The following is a 26,517-nucleotide window of genomic DNA, read 5'->3' as shown; positions in this document are numbered from 1 at the left end:
CAGAACCCGAAGTGGCCAGACTTCGGGTTCTGGCCGTAACATATATACTAAATAACATCTATGCTGTAAGAATAAAGCCTGATGTGTAGCTGTGTCACTAATAGAGATGGTCAATGAGATGGAAATAATTCTGCACTGATGCTGATTTATGCAAATGTATGCACTCCCTTTGCTGATGAGATCAAATAATTTGATGTTGTTAAAATTTGGTTTGGTGACTACAAATTAAAGGGTACCTGAGACGGATGAAAAGTAAAGTTTTATACATACCTGGGGCTTCCTCCAGCCCCTTTCAGGCCAATCAGTCCCTTGCTGTCCTCCTCCACCACCTGGATCTTCTGCTATGAGTCCTGGTAATTCAGCCAGTCAGCTCTGTCCGGCTGCATGCCGCTCCCACAGCCAGGAACATTCTGCACCTGCGCAATAGTGCTGCACAGGTGTAGTATGCTCCTGGCGGCGGAGTGTGTGCATGCGCACTACGCCCGACTGGCTCAAGTACCTGGACTCATAGCAGAAGATCCAGGTGGTGGAGGAGGACAATGAGGGACTGATTATCCTGAAGGCGGCTGGAGGAAGCCCCAGGTATGTATAAATCTTTTAATTTCATCTGTCTCAGGTTTACTTTGTTACACAGTAGTACTATACTCTACATATGCACTCCCCACAGAGCTGCAGGGAATCCACTGAGAATGCTGTGCACATTGAACAGAGAGGTGTTGTCTGTCACCCATAAACCTGGTTCAGATTGTGCATGAAGAATGTGTAATAAAGGAAGAATCTCCTCATTCCCCTGCAGAGTACCTGCACATCATTCTTACATGTACCCACACTTACATTGCCTAGGGCCTGATAGATGTTCTTTGTTCCGGTTTGTACCTTTTACAAGTACTCTTACCAATGACTTATTTTAGTCTAAAGGGAATAAATATAGTAGTCTACATATCCTTCTCACTTCAGTTGTCTTGTAAAATTCCTAAGCGTTGGCAGTTGAGACGAATTTCATATTACATACTTTTAATCAACAAAATTGTAATATGCAAATTAGAGGAGTCGGAGTCGGTGGAATCCTAAACTGAGGAGTCGGAGTCGGTGGATTTTTGGACCGACTCCACAGCCCTGGCGACCACATCGCGGCCCTTGGGCTAGAGGGGCCCACCCCGCAAACATAGTATTAGCTCTTGTACCTGACGCTGTGGTTGTCCTTGATTGGTTTTGGTGTTTTGTATCAATTGTTATGTATAGCATGCCCCAATGCTAAACCTGCACTGGGGCCAACGGCTTCTTAGCTACGCCACTGAAAACAGAGTGTAATTTGTAAACTGCAAATATTAGATAATGATGCAATGTTATAGAAAAACAGCTATATAACTGAAAATATGAGACTCGTATCTGCTACTAATGTTCTATTTCTTAGCTGTACTACACATACAATTCATTATCTCATAAGCAGAGCTGGGACAAAGTCCTCCAGCAATCAAGGCTGTGACACCGAAGTGCGCCCCTCCCTCCATTCCTCCCACCCCAACCGTCGCACTCTGATTGCTATTAGACTAAGAGGTGCCTCAGGGCCCCTAACCCCTTAATTTCTAGTTTTTTTTACCAGCATGCAGGAACTGCAGTCATGTGACCCAACTCAAAGATTAAAGTATACCCGAAGTGACATGATGAGATAGACATGTGTATGTACAGCGCCTAGCACACAAATAACTATGCCTTTTTTTCTTTTTCTGTCTGAAAGAGTTAAATATCAGGTATGTAAGTGGCTGACTCAGTCCTGACAGGAAGTGACTACAGTGTGACCCTCACTTATAAGAAATTCCAACTATAAAACACTTTCCTAGCAGAAAATGGCTCCTGAGAGCAGGAAAGAGATAAAAAGGGAATTTCTTATCAGTACATACACGTCTATCTCATCATGTCACATATCACTTTGGGTATCCTTTAACGTGGTCTGTCACATATGGTGCGATTCGGTATTCTTGAAACTCGAGTGCAATTCCCCCAGTAACCCCTGCTGGACAGATTTATCATGCAGGACAGTTCAGAAAAGCGCTTATAGTGTGGCTGAGCCCTAAAGGACACCTAAGGTGAAAATAAATGAATAAAATAAACTATTGTATCTATCCTTCTTCTCCCAAAAATGACTTCTTAAGATATTCCACAGTTTTATTTTATTTTAAAATCTACTTTTAAAGTTTTTATTGTTTTTGCTCAATGACACATTCATTGAAGTATGCCAGAGCTAAAATCTATGAACTATTGATCCTTTTTATCTCTTTCCTGCTCTCAGAAGCTATTTTCTCCTAGGAAAATGTATTATTGTTGTAATTTCTTATCAGTGAGGGTCACACTGTAGTCAGACTCATACAGGAACTGCCACCTACATATCTGATGTTTAACCTCCCTGGCGTTCTATTAAAATCGCCAGGGAGGCTGCGGGAGGGTTTTTTTTAAATTAAAAAAAAAGTATTTCATGCAGCCAACTGAAAGTTGGCTGCATGAAAGCCCACTAGAGGGCGCTCCGGAAGCGTACTTTCGATCGCCTCCGGCAATCGAAAGTAACAAGATAGGCCGCAATGAGCGGCCTATCTTGTTTCGCTTTCCTCGTCGCCATGGCGACGAGCGGAGTGACGTCATGGACGTCAGTCGACGTCCTGACGTCAGAGCCGCCCGATCCAGCCCCTAGCGCCGGCCGGAACTGTTTGTTCCGGCTGCGCTGGGCTCGGGCGGCTGGGGGGACCCTCTTTCGCCGCTGCACGCGGCGGATCGCCGCGGAGCGGCGGCGATCGGGCAGCACACGCGGCTGGCAAAGTGCCGGCTGCGTGTGCTGCTTTTTACAAAATTGAAATCGGCCCAGCAGGGCCTGAGCGGCGACCTCCGGCGGCATACCCCGAGCTCAGCTCGGGATTACCGCCAAGGAGGTTAAAGGAGAACTGTAGTGAGAGGTATATGGAGGCTGCCATATTTGTTTCTATTTAAAGGGACTCCGAGCTCATAAAAAAAATGAAAGTTGTACTCACCTGGGGCTTTCTCCAGCCCAGTGCTGGTCGGGAGGTCCCACGACGGCGTCCTGGCTCTTCTCCTTCTCCCCGCTCCGGAATGGCTGACAGGCCGCAGCCCGGGCGACACTCTCCCGCCGGCCGTCTCGCGTCATTACGGCGGCCGGCGTGGCAGTACGGCGCATGCGCGCTTTAATCGTGCATGCACAGTACTTTCACGCCGGCCGCCGTGATGACGCGAGGCGGCCGGCGTGTGACGTAATCCGCGTCATACGCGGAAGGAGCAGCCCGACACTCGGGAGAGTGTCGCCCGGGCTGCGGCCTGTCAGCCATTCCGGAGCGGGGAGAAGGAGAAGAGCCAGGGCGCCGTCGTGGGACCTCCCGACCAGCACTGGGCTGGAGAAAGCCCCAGGTGAGTACAACTTTCATTTTTTTTATGAGCTCGGAGTCACTTTAAGCAATACCAGTTGCCTGGCTATCCTGCTAATCCTTTGCCTCTAATACTTTCAGCCACAGGCCCTGAACAAGCATGCAGCAGATCAGGTGTTGCTGACAATTTTGACAGATATGACAAGATTAGCTGCATGCTTGTTTCTGGTGTGATTTAGACACTTCTTCAGCCAAATAGACCAGCAGGGCCGCCAGGCAACTGGTATTGCTTAAAGGGATACTGTAGGGGGGGTCAGGGGAAAATGAGTTGAAGTTACCCGGGGCTTTTAACGGTCCACCGCAGACATCCTGTGTTGGCGCAGCCACTCACCAATGCTCCGGCCCCGCCTCCGGTTCACTTCTGGAATTTCAGACTTTAAAGTCTGAAAACCACTGCGCCTGCGTTGCCGTGTCCTCAATCCCGCTGATGTCATCAAGAGCGCACAGCGCAGGCCCAGTATGGTCTGTGTCTGCGCAGTACACTCCTGGTGACATCAGCGGGAGCGAGGACACGGGCGTGCAGGCGCAGTGGTTTTCTGACTTTAAAGTCAGAAATTCCAGAAGTGAACTGGAGGCGGAGCCGGAGCATCTGTGAGTGGCTGCGCCAACACAGGATGTCTGCGGGGGACCATTAGAAGCCCTGGGTAAGTTCAGCTCATTTTCCCCCGACCCCCCTACAGTATCCCTTTAAAAGGAAATAAATATGGCAGCCTCCATATATCTCTCACTACAGTTCTCCTTTAACTCCTTTCTGGCAGAGAAGGAAAAAATAAATAAAAAGGAACACAGCATAGTTATTTGTGTGCTAGGCACTGTACATACTCGCCTATCTCATCATGTCACATGCCACCTTGGGTATCCTTTAATTTGAGGGTATTTACATCTAATCTGGTGAACGTTGTAGGTATTACAACAGTTTGCATATGTGCCTCCCACTTATTAAGGGACCAAAAGTAATGGGACAAAAAAATAATCATAAATCAAACTTTCACTTTTTAATAATTGGTTGCAAATCCTTTGCAGTCAATTACAGCCTGAAGTCTTGAACGCATAGACCTCACCAGACGCTGGGTTGCCTCCCTGGTGATGAAACCCTGGCCAGGCCTATACTGCAACTGTCTTCAGTTCCTGCTTGTTCTTGGGCATTTTCCTTTCAGGTTTGTCTTCAGCAAGTGAAATGCATGCTGAATCGGATTCAGGTCAGGTGATTGACTGGGCCATTGCATAACACTTCCACTTCCTTCGCTTCGAAAACACTTTGGTTGCTTTTTCAATATGCTTTGGGTCATTGTCCATCTGCACTGTGAAGTGCCATCCAATGAGTTCTGAAGCATTTGGCTGAATATGAGCAGATAATATTGCCCAAAACACTACTGAATTAATCCTGCTGCTAGGTCGAAAGGGTAACACTGCAGATGGTGTCACTTCTACAGTGTCTGGAGCACTTCTGTCGCATTGCGTTGCACTGCAAACAGTGTGGCATCTCACAGACTTTAATGGCCAGTGTGACGAGCTGCAGCAGGGGAGGGTCCTGCAAAAAGATCTGATGCCTTAAAGAAAACCTGTAACATCAAAAAGTTCCCCTGGGGGGTACTCACCTCGGGAGGGGGAAACCTCAGGGTCCCAATGAGGCTTCCCATGCCGTCCTTCGGGGGTCTTGCTGCAGCCCTCCGAACAGCGGCGATGTAAATATTTACCTACCCGACTCCTGCGCAGGCGCTGTGGCGGCTCTCGGTTCCGAAATAGGCAGAAATACCCGATCGCCGTCGGGTCCGCTCTACTGCACAGGCGCAAGTCTCCGCCACCTGCGCAGTAGAGCGGACCCGACTGAGATCGGGTATTTCCGTCTACTTTGGAGCCGAAAGCCGCAACAGCGCCCCCGCTGGAGCCTGGAAAGGTAAATATTGAACAAGCTGTCGGATCTGTCGGGCCGCTGTTCGGAGGGCTGCAGCGAGACCCCCGTGGGAAGCCTCATTGGGACCCTGAGGCTTCCCCCTCCCGAGGTGAGTACCCCCCCCCCCCCCCCGGGTAACTTTTTGATGTTACAGTGTCTCTAGAAGTGTAAAAGGGGCCTTAAAGTAAACCAGAGAACTGTAAAGTCAAAGAATCGATACCAACTCGTGGCTTCCTCCAGCCCCATAAACACGTGCGAGTCCCTCGCCGTCCTCCCATTCAGCCGTGATCAGCCCCAGTAACTGCTTCAGTCGCATTAATGTGGGTCTTCTGCACAATAAAAATATTGGTAGAAGAAAGAGGGGAGCATGGCCCCTGCAAACAAGCCAGAAGACCCAGCTTGTTTGCAGGGGCCACACCTCCCTCTTCTGTCCTCCATCTGCCTCGCCAAGCCCCGGTAAGCCTTAGCACTTTTTATGGCTATAACCTTTCTGGCCCAGCACTTTTGTGCACTATTCTTTTCAGGGCGGTTTGCTACCATTTACTCCTACCCCAGTTCACCTTTCAGCATTGTTCACTCACATTTGTATTTCTCATTGCCATTGGTGAGGGTGTCTGTATCCCAGCTTTTCACACTCTTTCTCCATTTTCCACTGATGCCCTTTTTCAGCTTGGTTTACACTACTTACCTGTCTTACGTGGCTACTTAGATGGAGTGTATTTTTTAAGATGTTTTCATATTGTTCCTACATGGACCAATATACATACTGTGGCAATTTGTTATTGTATTAATATGTACCCCGGCATAGCATTGTGCTTTTATATGGATATATATATATATATATATATATATATATATATATATATATATATATATATATATATATATATATATATATATATATATATATATATATATTAAAATGATTTAATAAAGCCAATTTATATTGCAGATATAGTGGTGCTTTCTTCTTTTGTTGTACAACTGGTTAAAGTGGATCGGAGACAAACTTTTGCTGCCTTAATTTTTCTGCCCCTTACATATAGTTTATTGGGCATTATTCCCCCCAAAATGCTTTTTTATTTTATTCATTACCCAATTGTATGTAAATGAATGTATCCACAGCCCCAGTTCCTCCAGCGCCTAGGCATTCTGAGTCCCATGCTGCAAGTGCTCATGGAAGCTCAGCCTGGGGGACGAGGAGGCTTTTGCTAAAGCATGCACTAGATTTCAGAGGCAATTGGGCAGAGAGTGGAGGGGAGGGGAGTTTTCATAGGCTGAGGGATGAAGATGCAAAGCAGCTTGCCTGTGTAATGATGACAAGCAGACTATGGCTGCTCTCATTTTATCACAGGAAGAAATAATCATATACCGTTGAAGCTGTTTGCAGCTAGATTTACGTGTAAAACATCTAAACTTTAGAGAAGCTATATAGACAAGTTACTTGCTATAGTAAGTCTTTCATCTCTGATCCGCTTTAAATCAAGCTGATCATTTTTGATACAATTTCAAGGAAAATTCTCTTCTTCACTTGGGTTTGAACCTCTTTTTATTGCAGAAATAGAGATATTTTCTCTTATGTCCCCAAAACAGAAAGTGAATAAAATCCCCTAAAATGGGACAGAGGCATCAGTAATCGCCACACTACTGATCCATGTGTCAGGATTGGAACACAGCTGCTGGCCAGCGTATGCACAAATGGTAATTTGTGCACAAGGTAAAGACGCTAGTAGTATAAAAGGGCACTGGCAAATACTGATAGTCAAATATCAGCAATTTTAATGGTATTCTACCGTCACTTTACCTAACCCTCTTCTTACACTGACCCATCCTCTGCCTATTCCTAACATTACCAATTCCCCCCTCCCCCGGCAAATATAGCAGACTGCGCAATACGGAAGACTGACGCCCAAACTATAAACTGCATGGTCAGATGATTGTACTATTGTGATGGGACAATAAAGGTACACTGTTCCTTACAAGTCGGTGTGCGGATCCCTCCTTTGACCGACCTTGCAAACTATAAACTGGGCGACGCTATAGCCTCCATTAACACTGCGGTTTATATAGCGCCCATTTTACCAGCTGGCTGCCACCGCTCAAACTACCTGTTTCGGCTGGCAGTGGCTTCAAGAGATGAATGAGAAATGCAGACATACGTATCCACAGATATGCAAACTGTAAAAAGCTGATTTATTACAAGGGAATGCACTGGCTGTTACATGATGGTTCATATACAAGAGGTCCCGACTGTTCTTGAAAGGAAGCGTGTGCAATTCAGAGAGTTCTGGATTATTCTACATCTGATGGTTTCCAGCTGGAGCTCATGCAATAGGGGCTGGCTGGAAATTATTCTTTAGTTTGTCCATTAGGATCAGGCCATTCACAGCCACACGGCGACAGTCATCATCGGTGTCTTTATCAGCCACATCTGCAACACAAAATATCCAAGGATGACTATATATAAAAAAAATAAAGATGTAGTTTAAAGCTGTATACAGCAAAGGAAGGGGGGGTTGCTTTCCACAAAAATGACATCCTGTAGCTCCTAGCAGCTTTCCAGTGTCTGTGCTCAGCTCCGAGTCACGTGACCCAACATTACAATTATCATTCAAAGCAGTATATACAGTAGAAAACAGCACAAATTGCCGGCAGTACTCACAGCGATGAAGGCAAACTTCTTAGGCTGTTTGTGGGCTCTGTTTTACTTAAAGTAAACCTGAGATGGCAGGGGGGGGGGGAATTATACATACCTGGGGCTTCCTCCAGCCCCCTCCAGGCTGATCGCTCCCTCACCATCCTTCTGCGTGGCCTGGATCCTCCCTTTGGCTCTGGAAAGTCCTCCAGTCCAGGGCGTACCATGCATGCATGGCCTGGCCACGTGTATGCCACGCTCTGCACCCGCACAGTACTATTGCGCAGATGAAGAACACTCCGGGCAATGGGAGTAAGCATAGCCAGACTGCATCTAAACCGACTGGAGGACTTTCCAGGGCTAATTGCTGACAATCCAGGCGGCACAGAAGGACAGCGAGGGAGCGATCAGCCTGGAGGGGGCTGGATGAAGCCCCAGGTATGTATAATTTTTTTTCTCCCTCTATCTCAGGTACCCTTTAAAGGACCACTATCGCGAAAAAAGTAGGCAGTTAAAAAATGTGACAGATGACAGGTTTTGGGCCAGTCCATCTTTTTAAGGGGCATTTTCAGGGCTTTCTTTGTTTTCAACAGCATTTCCTGAACAGCAGTTTAACTGCCAAAATAGCAAGATACCAGCCAGCCTCCCTAATCACTTGCACACTATTATGTCAGTTAGATTTTGCAACTGTTGTTCAGGAAATGCTGTTGAAAACAAAGAAAGCCCTGAGAATCCCCCTTAAAAAGATGGACTGGCCCAAAACCTGTCATCTGTCACATTTTTTAACTGCCTACTTTTTTCACGATAGTGGTCCTTTAAAGACTGGGTTCCTCGGCTACCCCAAGGTTAATATAGTTTCAATTACTTTAGCTTAACGTTTAATGCAGAGTTCAAGATATGTATATAGAGTGGGATATAGTACTGTATAAGCTAGGCCTATTTTTAACTTGAGTCTCAAGCAACCAGAAGGCACATTTATCCGGACTGGAATCAGCCGATCCTTGCCTGTGCCGGATAACCGAGACTCTACCGTATTTTTTTTTTTTAATTTCCTTTCCATAGTCTGGGAAATGTGCTGAGCTATTAGAGCTGCTATGTGATCTAATTGTGGCATCTGTAGATTACAATAGCAGCTCTAGTGGAGGCAAACATGAAAAATCTTAAGAAGCTTTGCTGCAAGTGAACCGAGTATCGTCCACTTTGCCAATAGGCTAATAAGGTTATTTTTCTAATGTGACAATTTGATTTGAGGATAAGATTTGTTGCAAAACAGCATATGTTGTATTTAAAACCGGACCCTGAACAGGACCCTAAAATGCAATAATGAACTTACCTGGGGCTTCCCCCAGCCCCTCGTGGTCACTGCGTCCTCTGGGCTCCCTCCGTTCTTCCGCTGGCAACTCCATTAGCCATGTAATTTCGCCAGGAGTCGTAAGCAATGGCGCAAGCGCTGCCCCTCCGTGTCTGTCGCTGTGAGCGTTCTGCGCACACGCGGTTCTGGAAAGAATGAACCCTGTGTGCGCAGAATGATCACGGTGACGTGTGCGGAGGGGCAGCGCATGCTAAGTCGCACGGCTAACAGAGCCGTCAGCGGAAGAACTGAGGGAGCCCAGAGAATGCCGAGGAACCTCTCGGACTACGAGGAAGCCCCAGGTAAGTTCATTTTGGAATTTTTGGGTCCAGCTCAGAGTGCATTTAATATTTTATGAAAACACAGATAGTCTACAAAAAATAGTTCCCCAACAGGAACCTTAGAAAGTTTAGCCTTTTTAAAAACTAAAGGATAATACTAATATATTTTTTTACACCATACGATGCACCTAGGTTTACATGACAAAAACCAGGTAAAGAAAAAAAACCTGGTGCATCCATGGTGCAGATGCGCCTTGTGGAGCTTTTTACACCAGGTTATTTCTAAGCTGCTGTTCCCCGGGGCCCTCAGCACAGACCACCAGCCGATGTAATAACGCTGGTGCCAGTATTCCGTTCAAGGCTGGATTTAGGCCATGGCCTAAGGCACCACAAGAGCAAGGGCACCAAAGCAGCAGGCTAAACTGGTGCAGAGTTTGGATGCTTGCAAATGCTGCAATGCAGGGAGATCAGGCGAGTGCCTGACCGTGGTACTCTGCTGCTAGCTGCCTGTGCAGCAGTCACCTTGCTTGACACTAATGGCGCATACATTTGAAATTGGCGTAGACTTGGGCGCAGGATACAGCTGGTATATGGCTGATCCTGGTTCTGCACAAGTCCGGGCCGTGTTAATTACTATTCCCCCTCCAGGCCGCCATGGTTAGTGGGGGAATGATATAATTCGGCTTCCAGCGATTGCTGGAGGCCGAATTATTGTGTTTTTTAAGCAACTTTGGCTCAGTCTTTTGACTGTGCCGACGTTACTCACTGAGCGCCGCTGTAGATGTGATTCCCATTATAGTCTATGGTGGCGCCGGCTGCGTCCAAATCTAGCAGTGCTGAAAAGCACTGCTCCGCTGATGGCTGCTGCCGTGTGAAGGTGGGCTGGCTACCTATACTGAAAGGGGGTGGGAAAAGGAGGGACTAGGCAAGTCATCTTGATACCTATACTGGAGGGAAAGGGGTCACCTGCCTACCTATACTGGGGGGGAGGGTCCTAGGCTACCTATACTAGAGGTAAGGGGGGAGGGGTCATCTGTCTACCTATACTGGGGGGAGGGGCCTTCTCGCTACCTATACTGAAGGGGGTGGCTGGTGACAGTGGCCTTGGGCGGTAAAGAGTACAAAACCGGCTCTGGCTCTGACCCCCCCCCCCCCCAACCCCTGCTAAGGAAATCCCAGAGGGGCACCCCACTTACAGTAAACCCCCCCCCCCCCACAGCAACAGGAATCCCTGTGGCAACTGCAGAATGCACAGCGGAAGCCCTCATGTCTCCAGCCGGCTCACTTCGGATCCTCCGTCAAGCCGTAAGAAGACACAAGATGGAGAACTTAAGACTGCGCCAGCTGGATAGGTGAGGCTTCTGCTGAGCACTCTACAGTAATACAGTAATCCCTGTAGCAACTGGGGGGTGCGGTCAAAACATCTCACTTGAATTCTTGGCATTACTTAGGGTAGAACCATTAGGAATGATGATAGAAACCTTCTACCCAGCACTTTATTTCCAGGACTTCTTCTGCCATATCAGTCATCAGCCTCTCCCAGGGAACACTCAACAGAATAGTGGAGAAACAGAACAGGAGCCCTTGTCTGACGAAGCTGTGCAGAACACATGACAATTATTACATGGCTTATTGAATTTTGAGATAATTTGGAATTTACATGTACAGATATCAAGAAAGATAAGGCACCTGGCCAGATGGCATCCACCCCTGAGTATTAAAGGGAACCTTAAAGGGAAGATCCGCGCTGCTTAAAAAAAAATGCACTCACCTGGGACTTCCAGCTCCTGGCAGTCGATCAGTGCCCTCAGCACAGCTCCTCTCCCTCCGGGCGTCCAGCGGTAAAGAAGCCGACCTCACCAGGTCAGCTTCCAGGTCGGCGTTGTGCGTTCCACGGCGCGGGTCACGTGGTGTACGTGACGTCATCGGGTCTCTACTGCGCAGTAGTTCTGCGCCTGCGCAGTAGAGACCCGATGACGTCTCTACACTACGTGACCCCTCCCCCGCCGTGGAGCGCACAGAAGCTGACCTGGCGAGGTCGGCTTCTTCACCGCTGGACGCCCGGAGGGAGAGGAGCTGCGCCAAGGGCACTGATCGACTACCAGGAGCTGGAAGAAGCCCCAGGTGAGTGCAGTTTGTTTTGTTTTTTAGCAGCGTGAACCTTCCCTTTAACTGAGAGGGATATGGATGTTTCCTTTTAAACAATACCAGTTGCTTGTCAGTTTTGCTGATCTCTGTGGATGCAGTCAGGGGCGTAGCAATAAGGGGTGCAGAGGTAGCGACCGCATCGGGGCCCTTGGGCCAGAGGGGCCCCGAGTGGCCCTCCCTCAACTGCAGTATTAGCTCTCTATTGGTCCTGTGCTAATAATAATCACTTCTACAGATACTTTGAACAGTAGTAATCATTAACAAACTGTTCCCCGCCCCCTCCTTGCACCTCTGACACTGTAGTTGCCATTGGCAGGTTTTGGCGCACCGTATCAATTGTTATGTATAGAGTGCTTGGGGGGGCCCCATTGTAAAACTTGCATCGGGGCCCACAGCTCCTTAGCTACGCCACTGGATGCAGTGGTGGCTGAATTACACACCTGAAACAAGCAGGCAGCTAATCCAGTCTGACTTCAGTCAGAGCACCTGATCTGCATGCTTGATAAAGGGGCTGTGGTTAATACTATTAGAGACACAGGATCAGCAGGAGAGTCAGGCAACTGGTATTATTTTAGAATTAAAAACCCATATCCTCAGTTTAGGTTCCCTTTAAGGCAGTGGAGTTCAGTTATCGATAGGCCATTTTATCATATTTTCTGCAATTCTCTTTCAAACAGGCCAATTTCCTATAACTGGCATACAGCTGATGTTTACATTACAAATCGCAAAATGCTAATCGCAATCACTAGCGCTTTGTGTAAGCGCTTTAAGGTGTGTTTTTTGTTTTCCAGGGATTTAGGCATTTTATTGTGCCCAAACGCTTACATGTAATGCTACATGTCCTGTCATTACGTTTTCCAAAATCTGAATCGCTCCAGTGGGCTCAACACCATAGACTTATTTTAGCAAGGCATTTTTGAAAGTGCTGGGGATTGTCGGAGATCCCAAAAATGCTCAAAAAGCGTTTTAGTGGATCCCAGGCCTAAGGGAGGCTTTACAAAACTTCACAGCTCAGAATAATCCAATTTCAGCTCAACACAGGTTTACCAAAATGCTCAGCTTTTATGAAGTGGTGAATGCAAATCTAGATCTTGGGAAAGCCATAGATGTTGTACTTTTTTTCAAAGGCTTGTAAAGGACACCTGCACTGAGAGGGATATGGAAACTGCCATATTTTTTCCCCTTTTAACCAATACAAGTTGTCTAGCAGTTCTGCTGATCTCTTTAGCTGCAGTATCTGGATCATACACCTGAAACACGCATGCAACTAATCCAATCAGACTTCAAGAGAACCCGAGGTGGATTTTTTAAATCTTAATAGGACACAGAGGCATGTTCTGTGCATAATGACATGCCTCTGTGTCCTTCTGCTGCCGCCGCCAGTCCCCCCGGACTCTGCTGTCACTCCGATAAATAGCGCCAGGCTAGGACAATCTTCTTGTCGCTAGCCGCGACCCGGGAGTACTTCCTGGGTGGCGGCTTAGCTTCGGATTGAAGGAGGGTAGCGGCACGTAATGGAGGAGGCAATGCGGGGAAACTGAACGACAAGCTGCAGGTAAACAGACGGCTAGAGACAAGCAGATTGTTGCTAGCCTGGCGCTATTTATCAGGGGGACAACAGAGCCGGGGAGGGGGACTGGCGGCAGCAGCAGCAGGACACAGAGGCATGCCATTGTGCACAGAACATGCCTTTGTGTCCTATTAAGATTTAAAAAATCAGCCTCAGGTTCTCTTTCAGTCAGAGCACCTGCTCTGCATGCTTGTTCGGGGTCTATGGCTAAAAGTATTGAAGGCAGAGGAACTGCAAGATACCCAGGCAATGAGCAGCGGAAAGAGGCCACGAACGCACGTGCACTTCCCTCAGAAGACATCTGCGGGTGTATTCCGATCTTCTGTCCTGCAAAACTGATCATTTTAAAACGTTCTTTTTGTACTAAAAAGTGCAAAAACAGGATGTTTTAAATGTCAGTTTTGTAGGAAGTAGTTAAAAAAAATATAAATCCCTTATGAGGCCACATCAGGAGTATGGGATACAGTTTTGGGCATCACACTATAGGAGTGACAGTGCAATACTACAACAGGTACAAAGATACGCAACTAAATTAGTCAGAGGGCAATGTGTATCACTGTAACTCATCTGGTATAAGCTACCTGTCCTCTTCACTACTCACCTTGAGTAGTTTGCAGCTGTATTGCCTTAATACCATAAATGTGAAAGCATGTCTTTTGATATGTCTTCTATACAGTTTACCATGCACTCTGTATACTCTAAGTATTTAGTACACTGTAGCAGAAATAATCACCTGGCACTCAGTTAAGTTCTTTAGAGGGTGGGTTTTCAGAGGACCACTGCAATTTGCATAGAAAAATCTCCACCTCATTGACCCCCCCCCCCCCCCTTATGTTGGCACACAGCTCAAGCCAAGAGACGTGCAGCAAGTTTAGACAGTGCAGGCCACAACTAGGGTAAACATAGTACATTGAGAGAACTCTGTGCACTTGTCTCTTTAAATGCTTTTATTCCATCCTTCAGCCAAAGATCAAACAGCGTTTGCATGAAGAGAAAGATACATCAAACCTGATTTGAAGAGGGTGTTGAGGTGTACAGGGGTAAGGTGACCGGGGGATGATTAGACGGCACAACAGCCGTTTCACGCCGTTCTGGCGCTTGCTCACGTGCGTATATCCTTAGAGAGACAGCGCCGTGCAGCTTCCTAGATAGGACCTTCAAGCCGCGCCTCCGGCGCTGTCTCATTGGTGTGGAGTGTATGTGAGGGAGGTCGGGGGTAAAGGGGCGGAGACTCGCCGTCCAGTGGCGAGAGACTTATGTTAAGCCTATAGTGTTGTGCTGCGCTTCTTGTGTATATATAAGCAAAATAAACTTCCGTGCAAAGGTAAACATGGAAATAAACATAAAAGTGAAAACATGGTGACAGAAACCTCATATCAACACTACTGTCATAACATCCTACAACTGTGGTAACAAATATACATTTTGTGCAAAAGTCTGTGCCCCTTGGGCATGTGTTAGAGTTCGTGCACCTAAAAGAAATGCTGTTTGAAGGCATTACAACATATTGCTTGTCTCCTATGTTATCTAAAAACAATTCTTTAATATTATTACCATGATTTTAAATGAACACCCCGTTTGGAACCTCCAAAATACCCATTAAAAATAAGACTTGGGAGGACAACGTGGATCTAGAGACCCGTAGGGTGCATTCACCCTGGGATTGCCACTTTACCCCCCCCCCCCCCCCCACTTCCCCTGCATTCAAGGTTGAGGGGAGCTAAAAACATTGTACTATTGAATTAGGTTGCTTGACCTGCTAATCTGCTGGCAGTCGGCTTGGGGAGTTAGCCCCTTACTGCAAGGAATTGCTCAAAGGGCCTATCACCTAGTCCAAATCAGAGTATATGGACTCACCTGTGCTGTCTTCTAGCACCATCTTCTTTATTTTCCAGTCTTCCGCCTCATTTTCTTCCGTCCTCTTTCCTGAAACAAAACACTGAAATGCACACTTTATTTATCTCGGACTCACCTGTGCTGTCTTCTAGCACCATCTTCTTCTTGTTTCCCAGTTTTCCGCCTCATCATCTTCTGTCACCTTTCCTGAAAAGAAACACTGAAATGCACACTTTATCTCTGACTCACCTGTGCTGCCTTCTATCACCATCTTCTTCTTTTTTTTCAGTCTTCCGCCTCATCTTCTTTTGTCACCTTTCCAGAAACAAAACACTGAAATACACACTTTATTTATCTCGGATTTACCTGTGCTGCCTTCTAGCACCATCTTCTTTTTTTTCCAGTCGTCCGCCTCATCTTCTTCTGGCACCTTTCCTGAAACAAAACACTGAAATGCACACTTTATTTATCTCAGACTCCATCAGAACCAATGGCACTCCAGGCAATGGCCTGGGAATGTCTTTGCTTAACCATTTCTGCCGCCCAGACGTGAAGCTCACGTCCGGGCGGCTGCTCTGCTGCGGTACCGCGCTTCAGCACGCGCGATCGCGGAAGCCCCTCTGTGGTGTCCCCCGGTAGCCCTGGGATCATGGAACGGGAACGGGAAAATATTTATTGCTGTTATACAATGGGAGCTGCCATGTTCTACTTGTAATCATTGCACAGGTAATCTTATCTTTATCTCCACACCTCAGACTGTGCAAACTCCACTCCCCTACACTCCCCTCTCCCTCCCCTTGCCTCCGAAATCCCGTGCATGCTCAGTGTGTGCTGGGGCTGTCCTGTGTGAAAAGAAGCAGTGTATTGGAACACAAACTGTGGAAGACGACAGGCATACCTGCAGATACAGCTGCTCCTGGATTTACACAGATAAATTCAAGGTAAGACTCTAATCCTGGTTACCAAACCTACTTTCATTTATAAAACTAGTTTTTTTTTTTATTCAATCCAGATAATAGTATTACTCTGCAGTGATATAATTATTTTTTTTTTTGTTCTGCTTATTTTTAATTTTTGTAATGGTGGCAGCAGGTCTTTTCAGAACCACTCCATCTCAGCAGAGCTAGGAGTGAGTTGTAACTGTTGTTGCATCCAGTTATGTGATGTGTTCTGTATAGAGGTGCCCATGCAAGTATAGATTGCCACCCAATATGATTTATTATAGTGCTATGGACTATCAATCTACGTTCGACTACAATCGATGTGCCGGAGATGTTAGGTCAAAAGATAGTGGGCACCTGAGCCTGAAAATGGAGGCTATTCATAAGGGGATCTGGCAGCGCTACTTTATCAGGCACCTCCTGAATTTACTGGTGTGCCTTTACATTGTCATCTATGGCCTCACCGACACTTATAAATACCAGAGGTGTGCGGGAGAGAGAATATGGGGACGGTAGAATTGAATAATCGTGCTGCTGCTGCAGTGGATGTGCGGATCTATAGCAGCTTGCTGGGAGAAGTAGTGCAGCAGAGGTTGGCTACATTGTAGTTCGTACTCCAGGCTGTAGTGTGTGTTGTTCATATTAGGCTAATACCTAATACGCAAAATGAGATTTTCCGGGCAGATGTGCTGCCAGATCAACTATTTCCAGCATGGCCGATCTGATTTCCGATCGATTTTCCATTCACGTCCAAGGAAAATCGATTGTAAATAAGAATGGTCATGCTGGACATACTAGATCTGGCAGTAAATCAGCAATAAGATCTCATTGTGTGTATTAGGCTTTAGATAGAGGAGAGTTCATTTGAGAGTAAAGGATGGCCACACTGTATGCAGTCTGACTGTACAATCAATCTCCAATCTTACTACTTTTATGTAGTATAAGACACTATCTGAAAAATATATATCCAAGTCACAGTAACCTTATCGGTGTTTATAGTACATGGATGTTTGTAAGATTGTATAAAAATTGTATCGTCACATTGCATAGTGTGAAGTACAGAGGGTGATGGTAGAATATCAGTAATTACCCGATAATTTACAATAGTGGACTGTATAATAATGTAAAAATTTCAAATATTCAATTGCTGATATTTCATGCCCATGTTTGAACACACACCTTTGTTAGGAGTGTGGTTGAATATGTTGCTATACTGTAAAGTTCTGTCCACAAGCTTGATGAATGTTGACTGAGTTGTCCAATAAGGACTGCTTGTGCCGGGAATGCTGCATTTGCACATCAGGGGCTGACATGGGCAGCACGCTGGCGTAGTGGTTAGCGCTCTCACCTTGAAGCGCTGGGTCCCAGGTTCAAATCCCAGCCAGGTCAACATCTGTAAAGAGTTTTTATGTTCTCCCTGTATCGGCTTGGGTTTCCTCCGGGCACTTTGGTTTCCTCAAGCATTCCAAAAACATACAGATAAGTTAATTGGCTTCCCCCTAAATTGGCCCTAGAGTACGATACACACACTACATGATACATACAGACATAAGACTATGGCAGGGACTAGATTGTGAGCTCCTTTGAGGGACAGTTAGTGACAAGACAATATACTCTGTACAGTGCTGCGGAAGATGTAGGCGCTAAATAAATACTAAATAATAATAATGTGCAAATGCTGTATTCCCAGCACAGGCAGTCAATATTGGACGACTCAGGCAAGATTCATCCGCTGCTTGTCAAACTGGTGGATCACTTAGGTCGATTGGCTGAGTGGTTTTCTCCCCCATGGCCATTTGTAGAGGTAGCTGGACTGGGCGACTGACCGAGGTGTAGAGGTGGGTGAGCATGGACACACAGCAGTTACATATTACCTTCCGAGATCCACACACACGTCTATCTTCTTCCTCCAAGGCATGTCGCATTGTTGACAGTGGCCACTGTGATAACATGCAGATATGACAACACGTGGGCCTGTTACAAATGCAATGGATGCCTAGGGGGGAGAAGATGGATGCAGGGTGCATCCCGGAAGGTGATTTGTAACTGCTCTGTGCCCACGCTCACCTACTGCTACATCCTCCAGGAGCACCTATCCCTGGCTAACAACAACAACAACAACAACAAATAACATTTGTAAAGCGCTTTTCTCCCGTGGGACTCAAAGCGCATAAGCATGGCTCCGACCATCGTGGTACAGGGGAAGAATTTTATAAATCTGGAAATGCCAGGCTAAACAGGTGGCTTTTCAGTCTGGATTTGAATAGCTCCAGGGATGGTGCTGTCTTTACTGGGTGTGGTAGGGAGTTCCAAAGAGTAGGGGCAGCATGACAGAAGGCTCTGTCTCCAGATTTTTTGAGGTGCACTCTGGGAGTGACCAAGTTTATAGAACTTGCTGATCTGAGGTTGTGAGAGGTGTGGTGCAGCTTCAGCAAGTCCTTCATGTATCCAGGGCCCAGATTGTGCAGGGATTTGAATGTCAGCAGTCCAATCTTGAAGAGTATTCTCCATTCTACTGGTAGCCAGTGCAGTGAGCGAAGGATCGGTGTAATGTGACAGTGGCGAGGCTGGTTTGTTAGCAATCTGGCAGCAGCATTCTGCACTAATTGCAGGCGACGCAAGTCTTTTTTGGGGAGGCCAGCATAAAGGGCATTGCAGTAGTCCAGCCGTGATGTGATGAAGGCGTGGACTAGGGTTTGAAGATCCTCTGGGGGAATCAGATGTTTAATCTTTGCAATGTTCTTCAGATGAAAGAAGGAAGATTTAACTACAGATGAAATTTGGTTTCTGAAACTCAATTCCCCATCGATTAGTACGCCAAGGCTGCGCACAAGGTTGGAGCTGTTTATGTCTGAATTCCCAATCCTGATTGGTGTTGCTTTAGGATAGAGCTGTTTTGATGGCGAGCACTGGCTTTGGACAAACAGGACCTCAGTTTTGTCAGCATTCAGTTTCAACCAGTTATCATTCATCCATGCCTGAAGCTCAGCTAAGCAAGAGTTTATTTTTGGGGTAGGGTCTGTTCCACCAGGTTTGAAGGACAGGTATAGCTGTGTGTCATCGGCGTAGCAGTGGTACGTCAGGCCATGTCGTTGGATAAGTGTACCGAGTGGCAACATGTAGATTGCAAACAGCAGAGGGGATAGGATTGATCCTTGTGGCACTCCGAATTGTAGAGGTGCAGGTTTGGACATTATAGGTCCTAGGGATACTCTCTGTGTTCTGTCAGTCAGGAATGATCTGAACCACTGGAGGACTGATCCACTGATGCCACAGTACTCCTGCAGTCTGTTAAGCAGGATTTCATGGTCAACTGTATCAAAAGCAGCTGAGAGATCCAACAGGATTAGGATGGAGCATTCCCCTCTGTCCCTTGCCATGAGCAGATCGTTGCAGACTTGGATGAGGGCTGTTTCACAGCTGTGGTGTTTCTTAAAGCCAGATTGTAGAGGGTCCAGGATGTTGTTTACTGACAGCCTGGTTTCAAGTTGCAGATAAACAGCCTTTTCAATAACTTTACCTAAGAAGGGGAGGTTGGAGACAGGTCTGTAGCTGCTCATAGCATCTGGATCCATGGAAGGTTTTTTGAGAAGGGGCTTGATGATTCCTTCTTTTAGAGAGGTAGGAAACCTCCCTGCTTGCAGAGAGCAATTTACTATTTTGTGAAATGCTGGACCAAGCAGGTCAGGGCATTTCAGCATATGTTTAGTTGGTCCAGGGTCCAGGTCGCAGGTTGTCTGGTGGAGACGACAGAGGGTGTCTGAGATCTCTTCCTCACTAATACTTTTGAAATCATTCCAGGGTGTTAGGTTGTTTTTGCAGCTATTTCCATTAGTTGCATGAGTCTTGGGTGCTGTGGACTGAATGAGAGACCGAATAGAAGATACTTTGTCAGCAAAGTAGCAGGCAAATTTCTCACATAGCTCCTTTGAGGGAGTTATAGTGGGTTTTAGACAGGATGGATTACATAGTCTATCAACTGTGCGGAATAGTTGGGCTGGTCTGTTGGCGGCCTTTGCGATCTCCTGTGATAGGTAGGAGGATTTTTTCTTGGTGATCGCATTTTGGTAGCTTTCCCGGTGAGAGACAAGGGTGTGTTTATCTTTTGAATTCTGAGATTTTCGCCACTTCCTTTCTAGTCTGCGCACTTCTTTCTTTAGGTCCTTTAGTGAGCTGTCAAACCACCGTGCATGGTGAAGTGGTGTAGATCGTTTGATGCGAACTGGAGCGAGGGCGTCATAGGCAGATGACACTGCATGGTTGTAAATCAGGACCATGGAGTCTGGGTCTGCGCAATGATTGGTTAATGCGTCGAAGTTGAGGATATTCTGAACGTGCTGGGGTGAGACATCTTTCAGTGAACGGTATTTTATGAGTTCTTTCCCTCTGTGTTTTATCGCTGGTGCTGTCAGAGAGAAGTGGATGGTGTGGTGGTCTGACCATACCACTGGGTTTATATCCATGTGTGATATTAAAAGTCCGGAATGAAATATAAGATCCAGGGTGTGCCCTTTCGTATGGGTGGGGAGGTTGATAGCCTGAGAGAAACCCAGTTCATTCATTATGAGAAGTAGTTCACTTCCTAGCTGGGAGTCGTGATCATCCACCCATGCATTGAAGTCTCCCAGGATGATCCATCTAGGGTATTCCACTGTTACGCAGGATAAGAGTTCAGATATTTCCTTAAGAAAGGCTGGACCATTTTTTGGGGGGCGGTATATGAGCAATATGTTGATGTTTACTTCTGCTGACAGTTGAGCTGCAATACATTCAAAGGTTTCAGTGGGGCCTATGGGCAGGGGCCTTATGTTCAAGGAGGATCTGAAGCATATGGCAACCCCCCCACCCTTGCCGACTTGTCTCTCACAGTGCAAGATTGAATAATTGGCCGGCACGGTTGCTTCAAGAGTTGGGCCTGCATGCTTCCCAAGCCAGGTCTCTGTCAAAAAGGTAAAATCAGAGAGCTCTATTAGGTCATGTATAGTTGCAGTCTTATTATTTATCGATCTGGCATTGCAGAGTGTAGCTGTGATTAAGCTTTTCTGAGGGCAAATATGTTTTTTATACTTGGATCCACTACCTCTCCGCCCCCTTCTGCATTTCCTGAGTATCCCAAAGGATTTTAAGAGTAGAGCCAGAGAGGTGTTAATTTGTAATTGATTCTTGGGAGGGCATGCAGAGAAAAGGTCCTTTGATGAGTATTTGTATGTTGACATTAGAGACAATAGACTTGTTCAGATAGCTTGTACTTCTGGAGTCCTGCTGGGATCAAAGGGGGTCTATGCAAAATCCTTTCATTCCTACACAGAGTTGGATCATAGATTTATTTTAAGTAAAGTTCCTTGTTTTAGAAGATAAATGATAACATAAATGTGGAAAATAGTCACTTGGTGCATATGCCTTGGATAATGTATAAAGGATTACTCACAGGGTGGAGTGAAGGTAATCACAGGCAATCAAGTTTCCAGAGAGGTATACTGGGAGCTCCCATGCGTGGCTACATATACTGGGGGACTATCTGCTTTGGTTCTCCCCACTATCCAGCCCCCACATAACATCACTCTTGTGGTGCCACCAGCCCTCCACCATATGACTAGAACAGGTTGATAACCTGTAGTCTAGTTCCGTCTCTGCCTTTCAATGCAAATACAGCCATATGGCAACGGTTGTAGCGCCACGCGCGTCAAGTGGTGAAGTTACCTGGCAGCAGAGGACCAAAACTTGTTGCACTTGAGCATGGCTGCGGCCACGCTCAGATGTGAGACCCTGGGAGCAGAGAGGGGGTGCCTGTCAAGCGCTAGTACCAAGCACGTGGGCTGTGCAGGTGCATTCACCAGAAGCCTTTACAGTAGCATTATTATTTTTTAGTATTTATATAGCGCTGACATCTTCTGCAGCGCTGTACAGAGTATATAATCTTGTCACTAACTGTCCCTCAGAGCAGCTCATAATCTAATCCCTACCATGGTCCTGTCTATGAATCTATCATGTAGTATATGTATTGTAGTCTAGGCCCAATTTAGGGGGAAGCCAAATAACTTATCTGTATGTTTTTGGGTTGTGGGAGGAAACCAGAGTGCCCGGAGGAAATCCACACAGACACAGGGAGAACATACAAACTCCTTGCAGATGTTTACCTGGCTGGGATTTGAACCAGGGACCCAGCACTGCAAGGCAAGAGCGCTAACCACTACGCCACCGTGCTGCCTTTGGTGGCGTAGTATGCATTGACATGTATGCTTTGTATTGGTGTGCACAACACACTCAATATGCCTTTTCGACCTACACTGTAACCCTGTTTTCTGAATGAACTGGTGGGTGGAAAGAAGTGTACTGTGTGTTTGACTATAAAGCAGGTGTTTGATTGAGAAACACATTTTACAAACATGCCATATATGTTACTTATCCTTGTAATTTGGGGCATATAATTGCTGTTTTTTGGAAAATAATTAAAAAAAAAATGTATAATCGTGTATGATTATCATCCAATAGGTTCAAAATGTCAAGTTCCAGTTCTGAAGGTGAACCAGAAACTCTTGAAGATCTAGTAAATCTGGATGAGTCATACACTTCCAGTGAGTCTGAAGATTCTACACATGAGAGTAGTATCCACACACAAGTGGAAGAAAGTTCTGATGAATGTTCCATCCTGGAAGAGGTATGTTTAAATACACCTGTATGTATCTCTATCACGCAATATACGTTTTTTTAAATTACATAATCTTTTTTCAGACTGAATTCCAAGCAGCAGGAAGACAGGAATATGTAGATTCAGAAATGACTGCTGAGGAGAGAGCACAAAGGGTAAGTTTACATTGTATAATACAGTAGAGTGCCGAGTATCTGGCAAAACCAGGGATAGCCTGATGAAAGATATATGTGCTTGCCAGTTGCCTGAGCATCCAAGAAAAAAACAAACAAAGAAACCATCGCCCTGAAATAGTCAACGATCGTACACTGACATCTAGTAGCAGCCTTTATGTATCTCCTTTCAAGCGTCTTTCCATCTTCTCCCGCACATGACCCGCATTGGGTCAGGTGACAGGCCAGCTTACGTATTTGGATGCTGGAACTCGATAAAGACACCGCAAGGAGTTAGAGCAAGGCTGCTAGATGTTACTGGAGGCTCGGAAAGTATCCTTCTGCCTGCCAGCACCCCATCGGGTGCAGAGGGCCTATCACAAGCTCTGCGTTAGTGATGTCATGATGACATAGAATGACATCGTGATAGCAGCTCCTGGCAAGTGCATGTTTCACAGTGAGTTTCATGTTTGATCTGTGTGCACTATTGCGTTTCCTGAATGCAAAGGTTGATGTAAAATGTTCCCAATGTGAAATCGCAGTACAAATCGCATAACACTATGTTTTCAATGCGAGTTGCATGCACTCCCATTGACTTGACAAACACAGCAACACTGCATCAGACACTGCAATTGTCAAGTGAAATAAACAACGCACCACTGATGAGGGTGGCCTTGTGATGACCATTATTTGCCCGGTGTACTTGCAATGGGGAAATAAATGCAATTCGATAACGGAATATGTTCTGTGGCAGCGCCCTTAACCATTTGACGAAAAGTAGAAACGCACCACAAGCATGGAGCAGAAGAGATCCTAATTTAGTGAAAAGGACAATTGTGGTTGAAATAATGTATAGTGGTTTAGAGAGGTAATTCAATTGCTTCGGAAACCTGAATGAATGGAAGGATCTTGTTGTCCACAAACAGTATTTTTATACCCGTTTAATTATTTTGCTATTTTTATCATTTTCAAAGTTTATATCAATTTTAGTACTTTTATAGAGTTAAAAGGTGTAATGTTTGTGTTTTCTCAATTTAGACAAAAATGGTTATGGACGAGATCTACGCTACTTTCCCATGTTTTTTTTTTTTTTTTTTTAAACAAGATTTATTGAATTTTTCAACATTTTCATCCAGAACACACACCGTGGGCAATACATCAGCAGATAGAAAAGTACAATATTGGTTTTTTCCAACATGAAGACACGTCATCTTATGGGTCTATTTCACATTTATCCACTGTGTCTTACAATATGATGTTTCAGAATAAACCATAAAAAAAACTCGTTATAGTAACGCCCACTGAGCTCCCTCCCGCTCCCTCCCTCCCCACCCCCTCTTTCCCCCTAGTCATCTCTGGTTTAACGGTCACTAGTAGCCTTGCCGATATTACACTTCTAGTTTACCTAAAGTACCGGACAGCTTCTCAACCAAATACCACTTGGTATCTACAAAAGGGGTCATCACCTCATCTATCTCTTTTTTAGAGAAAGATGACAAGATAAAATATTTCCAGGTTTTAAAAAAACTTTTGGTTTTCTTGTCCTTATATGTCACAGCCTCCAACTTGTCTTGTCTGAATAGATGCAGTAATTCTTCCTTCACGTCCCATATTGAGGGGGCAGTGGAATAAATCCATTTATTGATTATGACTTTGCGGGCCGCCAAAATTATGAGGTGGGCTAATTTGCTTGGGGCGATAGCTGGCTGTTGCTGTACGTCCGTAATTGGTGTTTTTGGAGGAACATAATGGAATAGAAACAGTAATGGATTTGGCTCGACTTTATACTTGCAGATCTCTTCCACGTAGTCCGCTACTTTCTTCCCAAATGTTGAGATTATAGAGCAAGACCAGATACAGTGGAAGAGATCCGCCTGTGGGTGTGCGCATTTTGGACATGCTGGTGAATAATAAGCGGGGGGTTTACTATACTTAATATTAAAGGCATACTTTGCCCTGTGTATTAGTTTCAATTGAGATTCCCTCCACGATTCCCCTGAAATCAGCTTATAAGATATCCGATACCCCTCAATTTTAGACTCCACTTGTTCCTCGGGAATGTCCTTTCCCCATTTGGCGAGATTATTAAGCGCTTTGGAAGAAATATTTAAAAGCTGGAGGTTTGATTGAATAGAAGACAAGGAAACCTTAGGGACATGTGGGGTCAGAAATCTGTCAAACTCGTTCACCGAACAAACTGATGCGAGCTTGCCACCCTTGTCTCGTATATAAGATTGTAGTTGACCATAGTATAAAAAATGTTGTTTAGGGATCCCGTATGAATTACAAATATTTGGGAATGACATCAATTTGCCTTCGCTCAAGCTAACTCTTTCCCATGTTTTGATGAAGATTGCAGCTTCCCATTCAATCCAAGAAGGCCCTTACAGACAGACAATCAAGGGTCAGAGGCGTCAACGTCTGACCATGCACCAGTTACAGGTAGAATTGGGAACAGAAACTGGTGTTTATGTGGAAACTGTATTTCCATGCCAACGGAAATAGAAAGCATCTGCTGCCAGGATGCCGAGGACATCAAGTCTTTCATACCTCATGACTTACAATGTATTACACAAATCTCAGACTTTCATCACCTTTGCACAAACCCAATTATTGTGGAAGCCCATTTTAGGACTCATCCGGACAATACAACTCATCCTCCTGCCGATGTATATCACAGGTAACTAATCTCTATCCTTACAGTTCTCTTCTAATTTATAAAGAAGTGTACTCTTCATTAACTACAATTTTATTTTTCAGGAAACTCCGTAGAACTGCATATCGTTCTTTTGCGTCATGGATTTATGGCTATCTTGGGAAAGGGAGGAGGCGTCCAATCCCATCTTGCACCGTAAAAAGTGTGCGAAACACTTTTCCAGACCCTCAAGGAATTTACACAGGGTTTTATTATGGCAACGGTTTTGATGCGGCTGAAATGCTTGATTACTAATTTTCAATTATTTACTTCCTAATAAAAAGTCAAGCTTTATTTGTATTATCATTTTTAAACACTGTTGGTTTTCCAATACGCAAAGTAGAATGCACCGACTCCGACGCCTAATGAATTTAAACTGTAATTAAAATAGAAAATATGATCAAATGTTCTATTTCTCAGATAATAGTCATCATAAATTATATATACAGTAATAGCTGTGTTCAGCCCACAAAAATGAAAACCAATCAAAAAATAGTTACTTGTCCTGCTTCAATAAAGCAGTCCTCGTATTTTACATATCTGACTGTGACAGTATATATGATGTGTACACAGGAATCTTTTATATATGTTACGGCCAGGACCTGAAGTCTGGCCACTTCGGGTTCTGGCCGGTCACAATGCGAAGTGGCCGCCTGATGCGGCCAATGTACAAAATGCTGCACAATTTCGGACTTTGGGCGGAGAGAACGCGTTCTGACTACATGTGGCCGGCCAAGTCCCGAAGCTCACCTATTTAGTGCGGTGCCGCTGTCCCCCGCTCTGCATTCTGTCCCCGCTCCATGTCCTGCTGGCCCCTGTTCTCCGTTCTAACCTAGCTGCGAGGACCTTCGTCTGCGAGGACCCAGGGCTGCCTATATGCTGCCGGCTGCAGCTGATTTCACCGCCACCTGGGGAGCAGGAGGACCATGGCGAGGAC

General features: G+C 45.7%; 1 protein-coding gene across 1 annotated transcript in view; it reads right to left on the bottom strand.

The window, feature by feature from the left end:
* Positions 1–7,536: 7,536 nt before the first annotated feature.
* The window catches only part of LOC137522631 (telomere length regulation protein TEL2 homolog), a 171,965-nt gene continuing 152,984 nt past the window's right edge, over positions 7,537–26,517 (bottom strand). The window contains exons 2-5 of the mRNA XM_068242713.1: positions 15,510–15,578; positions 15,280–15,350; positions 11,071–11,186; positions 7,537–7,753 (exon numbers count right to left, since the gene is read on the bottom strand). Coding sequence (XP_068098814.1) covers positions 7,647–7,753; positions 11,071–11,186; positions 15,280–15,335 — 279 coding nt within the window. The 5' untranslated portion in view covers positions 15,336–15,350; positions 15,510–15,578 and the 3' untranslated portion in view covers positions 7,537–7,646. The remainder of the gene's footprint in view (positions 7,754–11,070; positions 11,187–15,279; positions 15,351–15,509; positions 15,579–26,517) is intronic.

Source organism: Hyperolius riggenbachi, chromosome 6 (genome assembly GCF_040937935.1).
Source record: "Hyperolius riggenbachi isolate aHypRig1 chromosome 6, aHypRig1.pri, whole genome shotgun sequence".
Lineage (NCBI taxonomy): Eukaryota > Metazoa > Chordata > Amphibia > Anura > Hyperoliidae > Hyperolius > Hyperolius riggenbachi.
The sequence above is the reverse complement of the archived record's forward strand: the minus strand, read 5'-3'. Positions and strand labels throughout refer to the sequence as shown.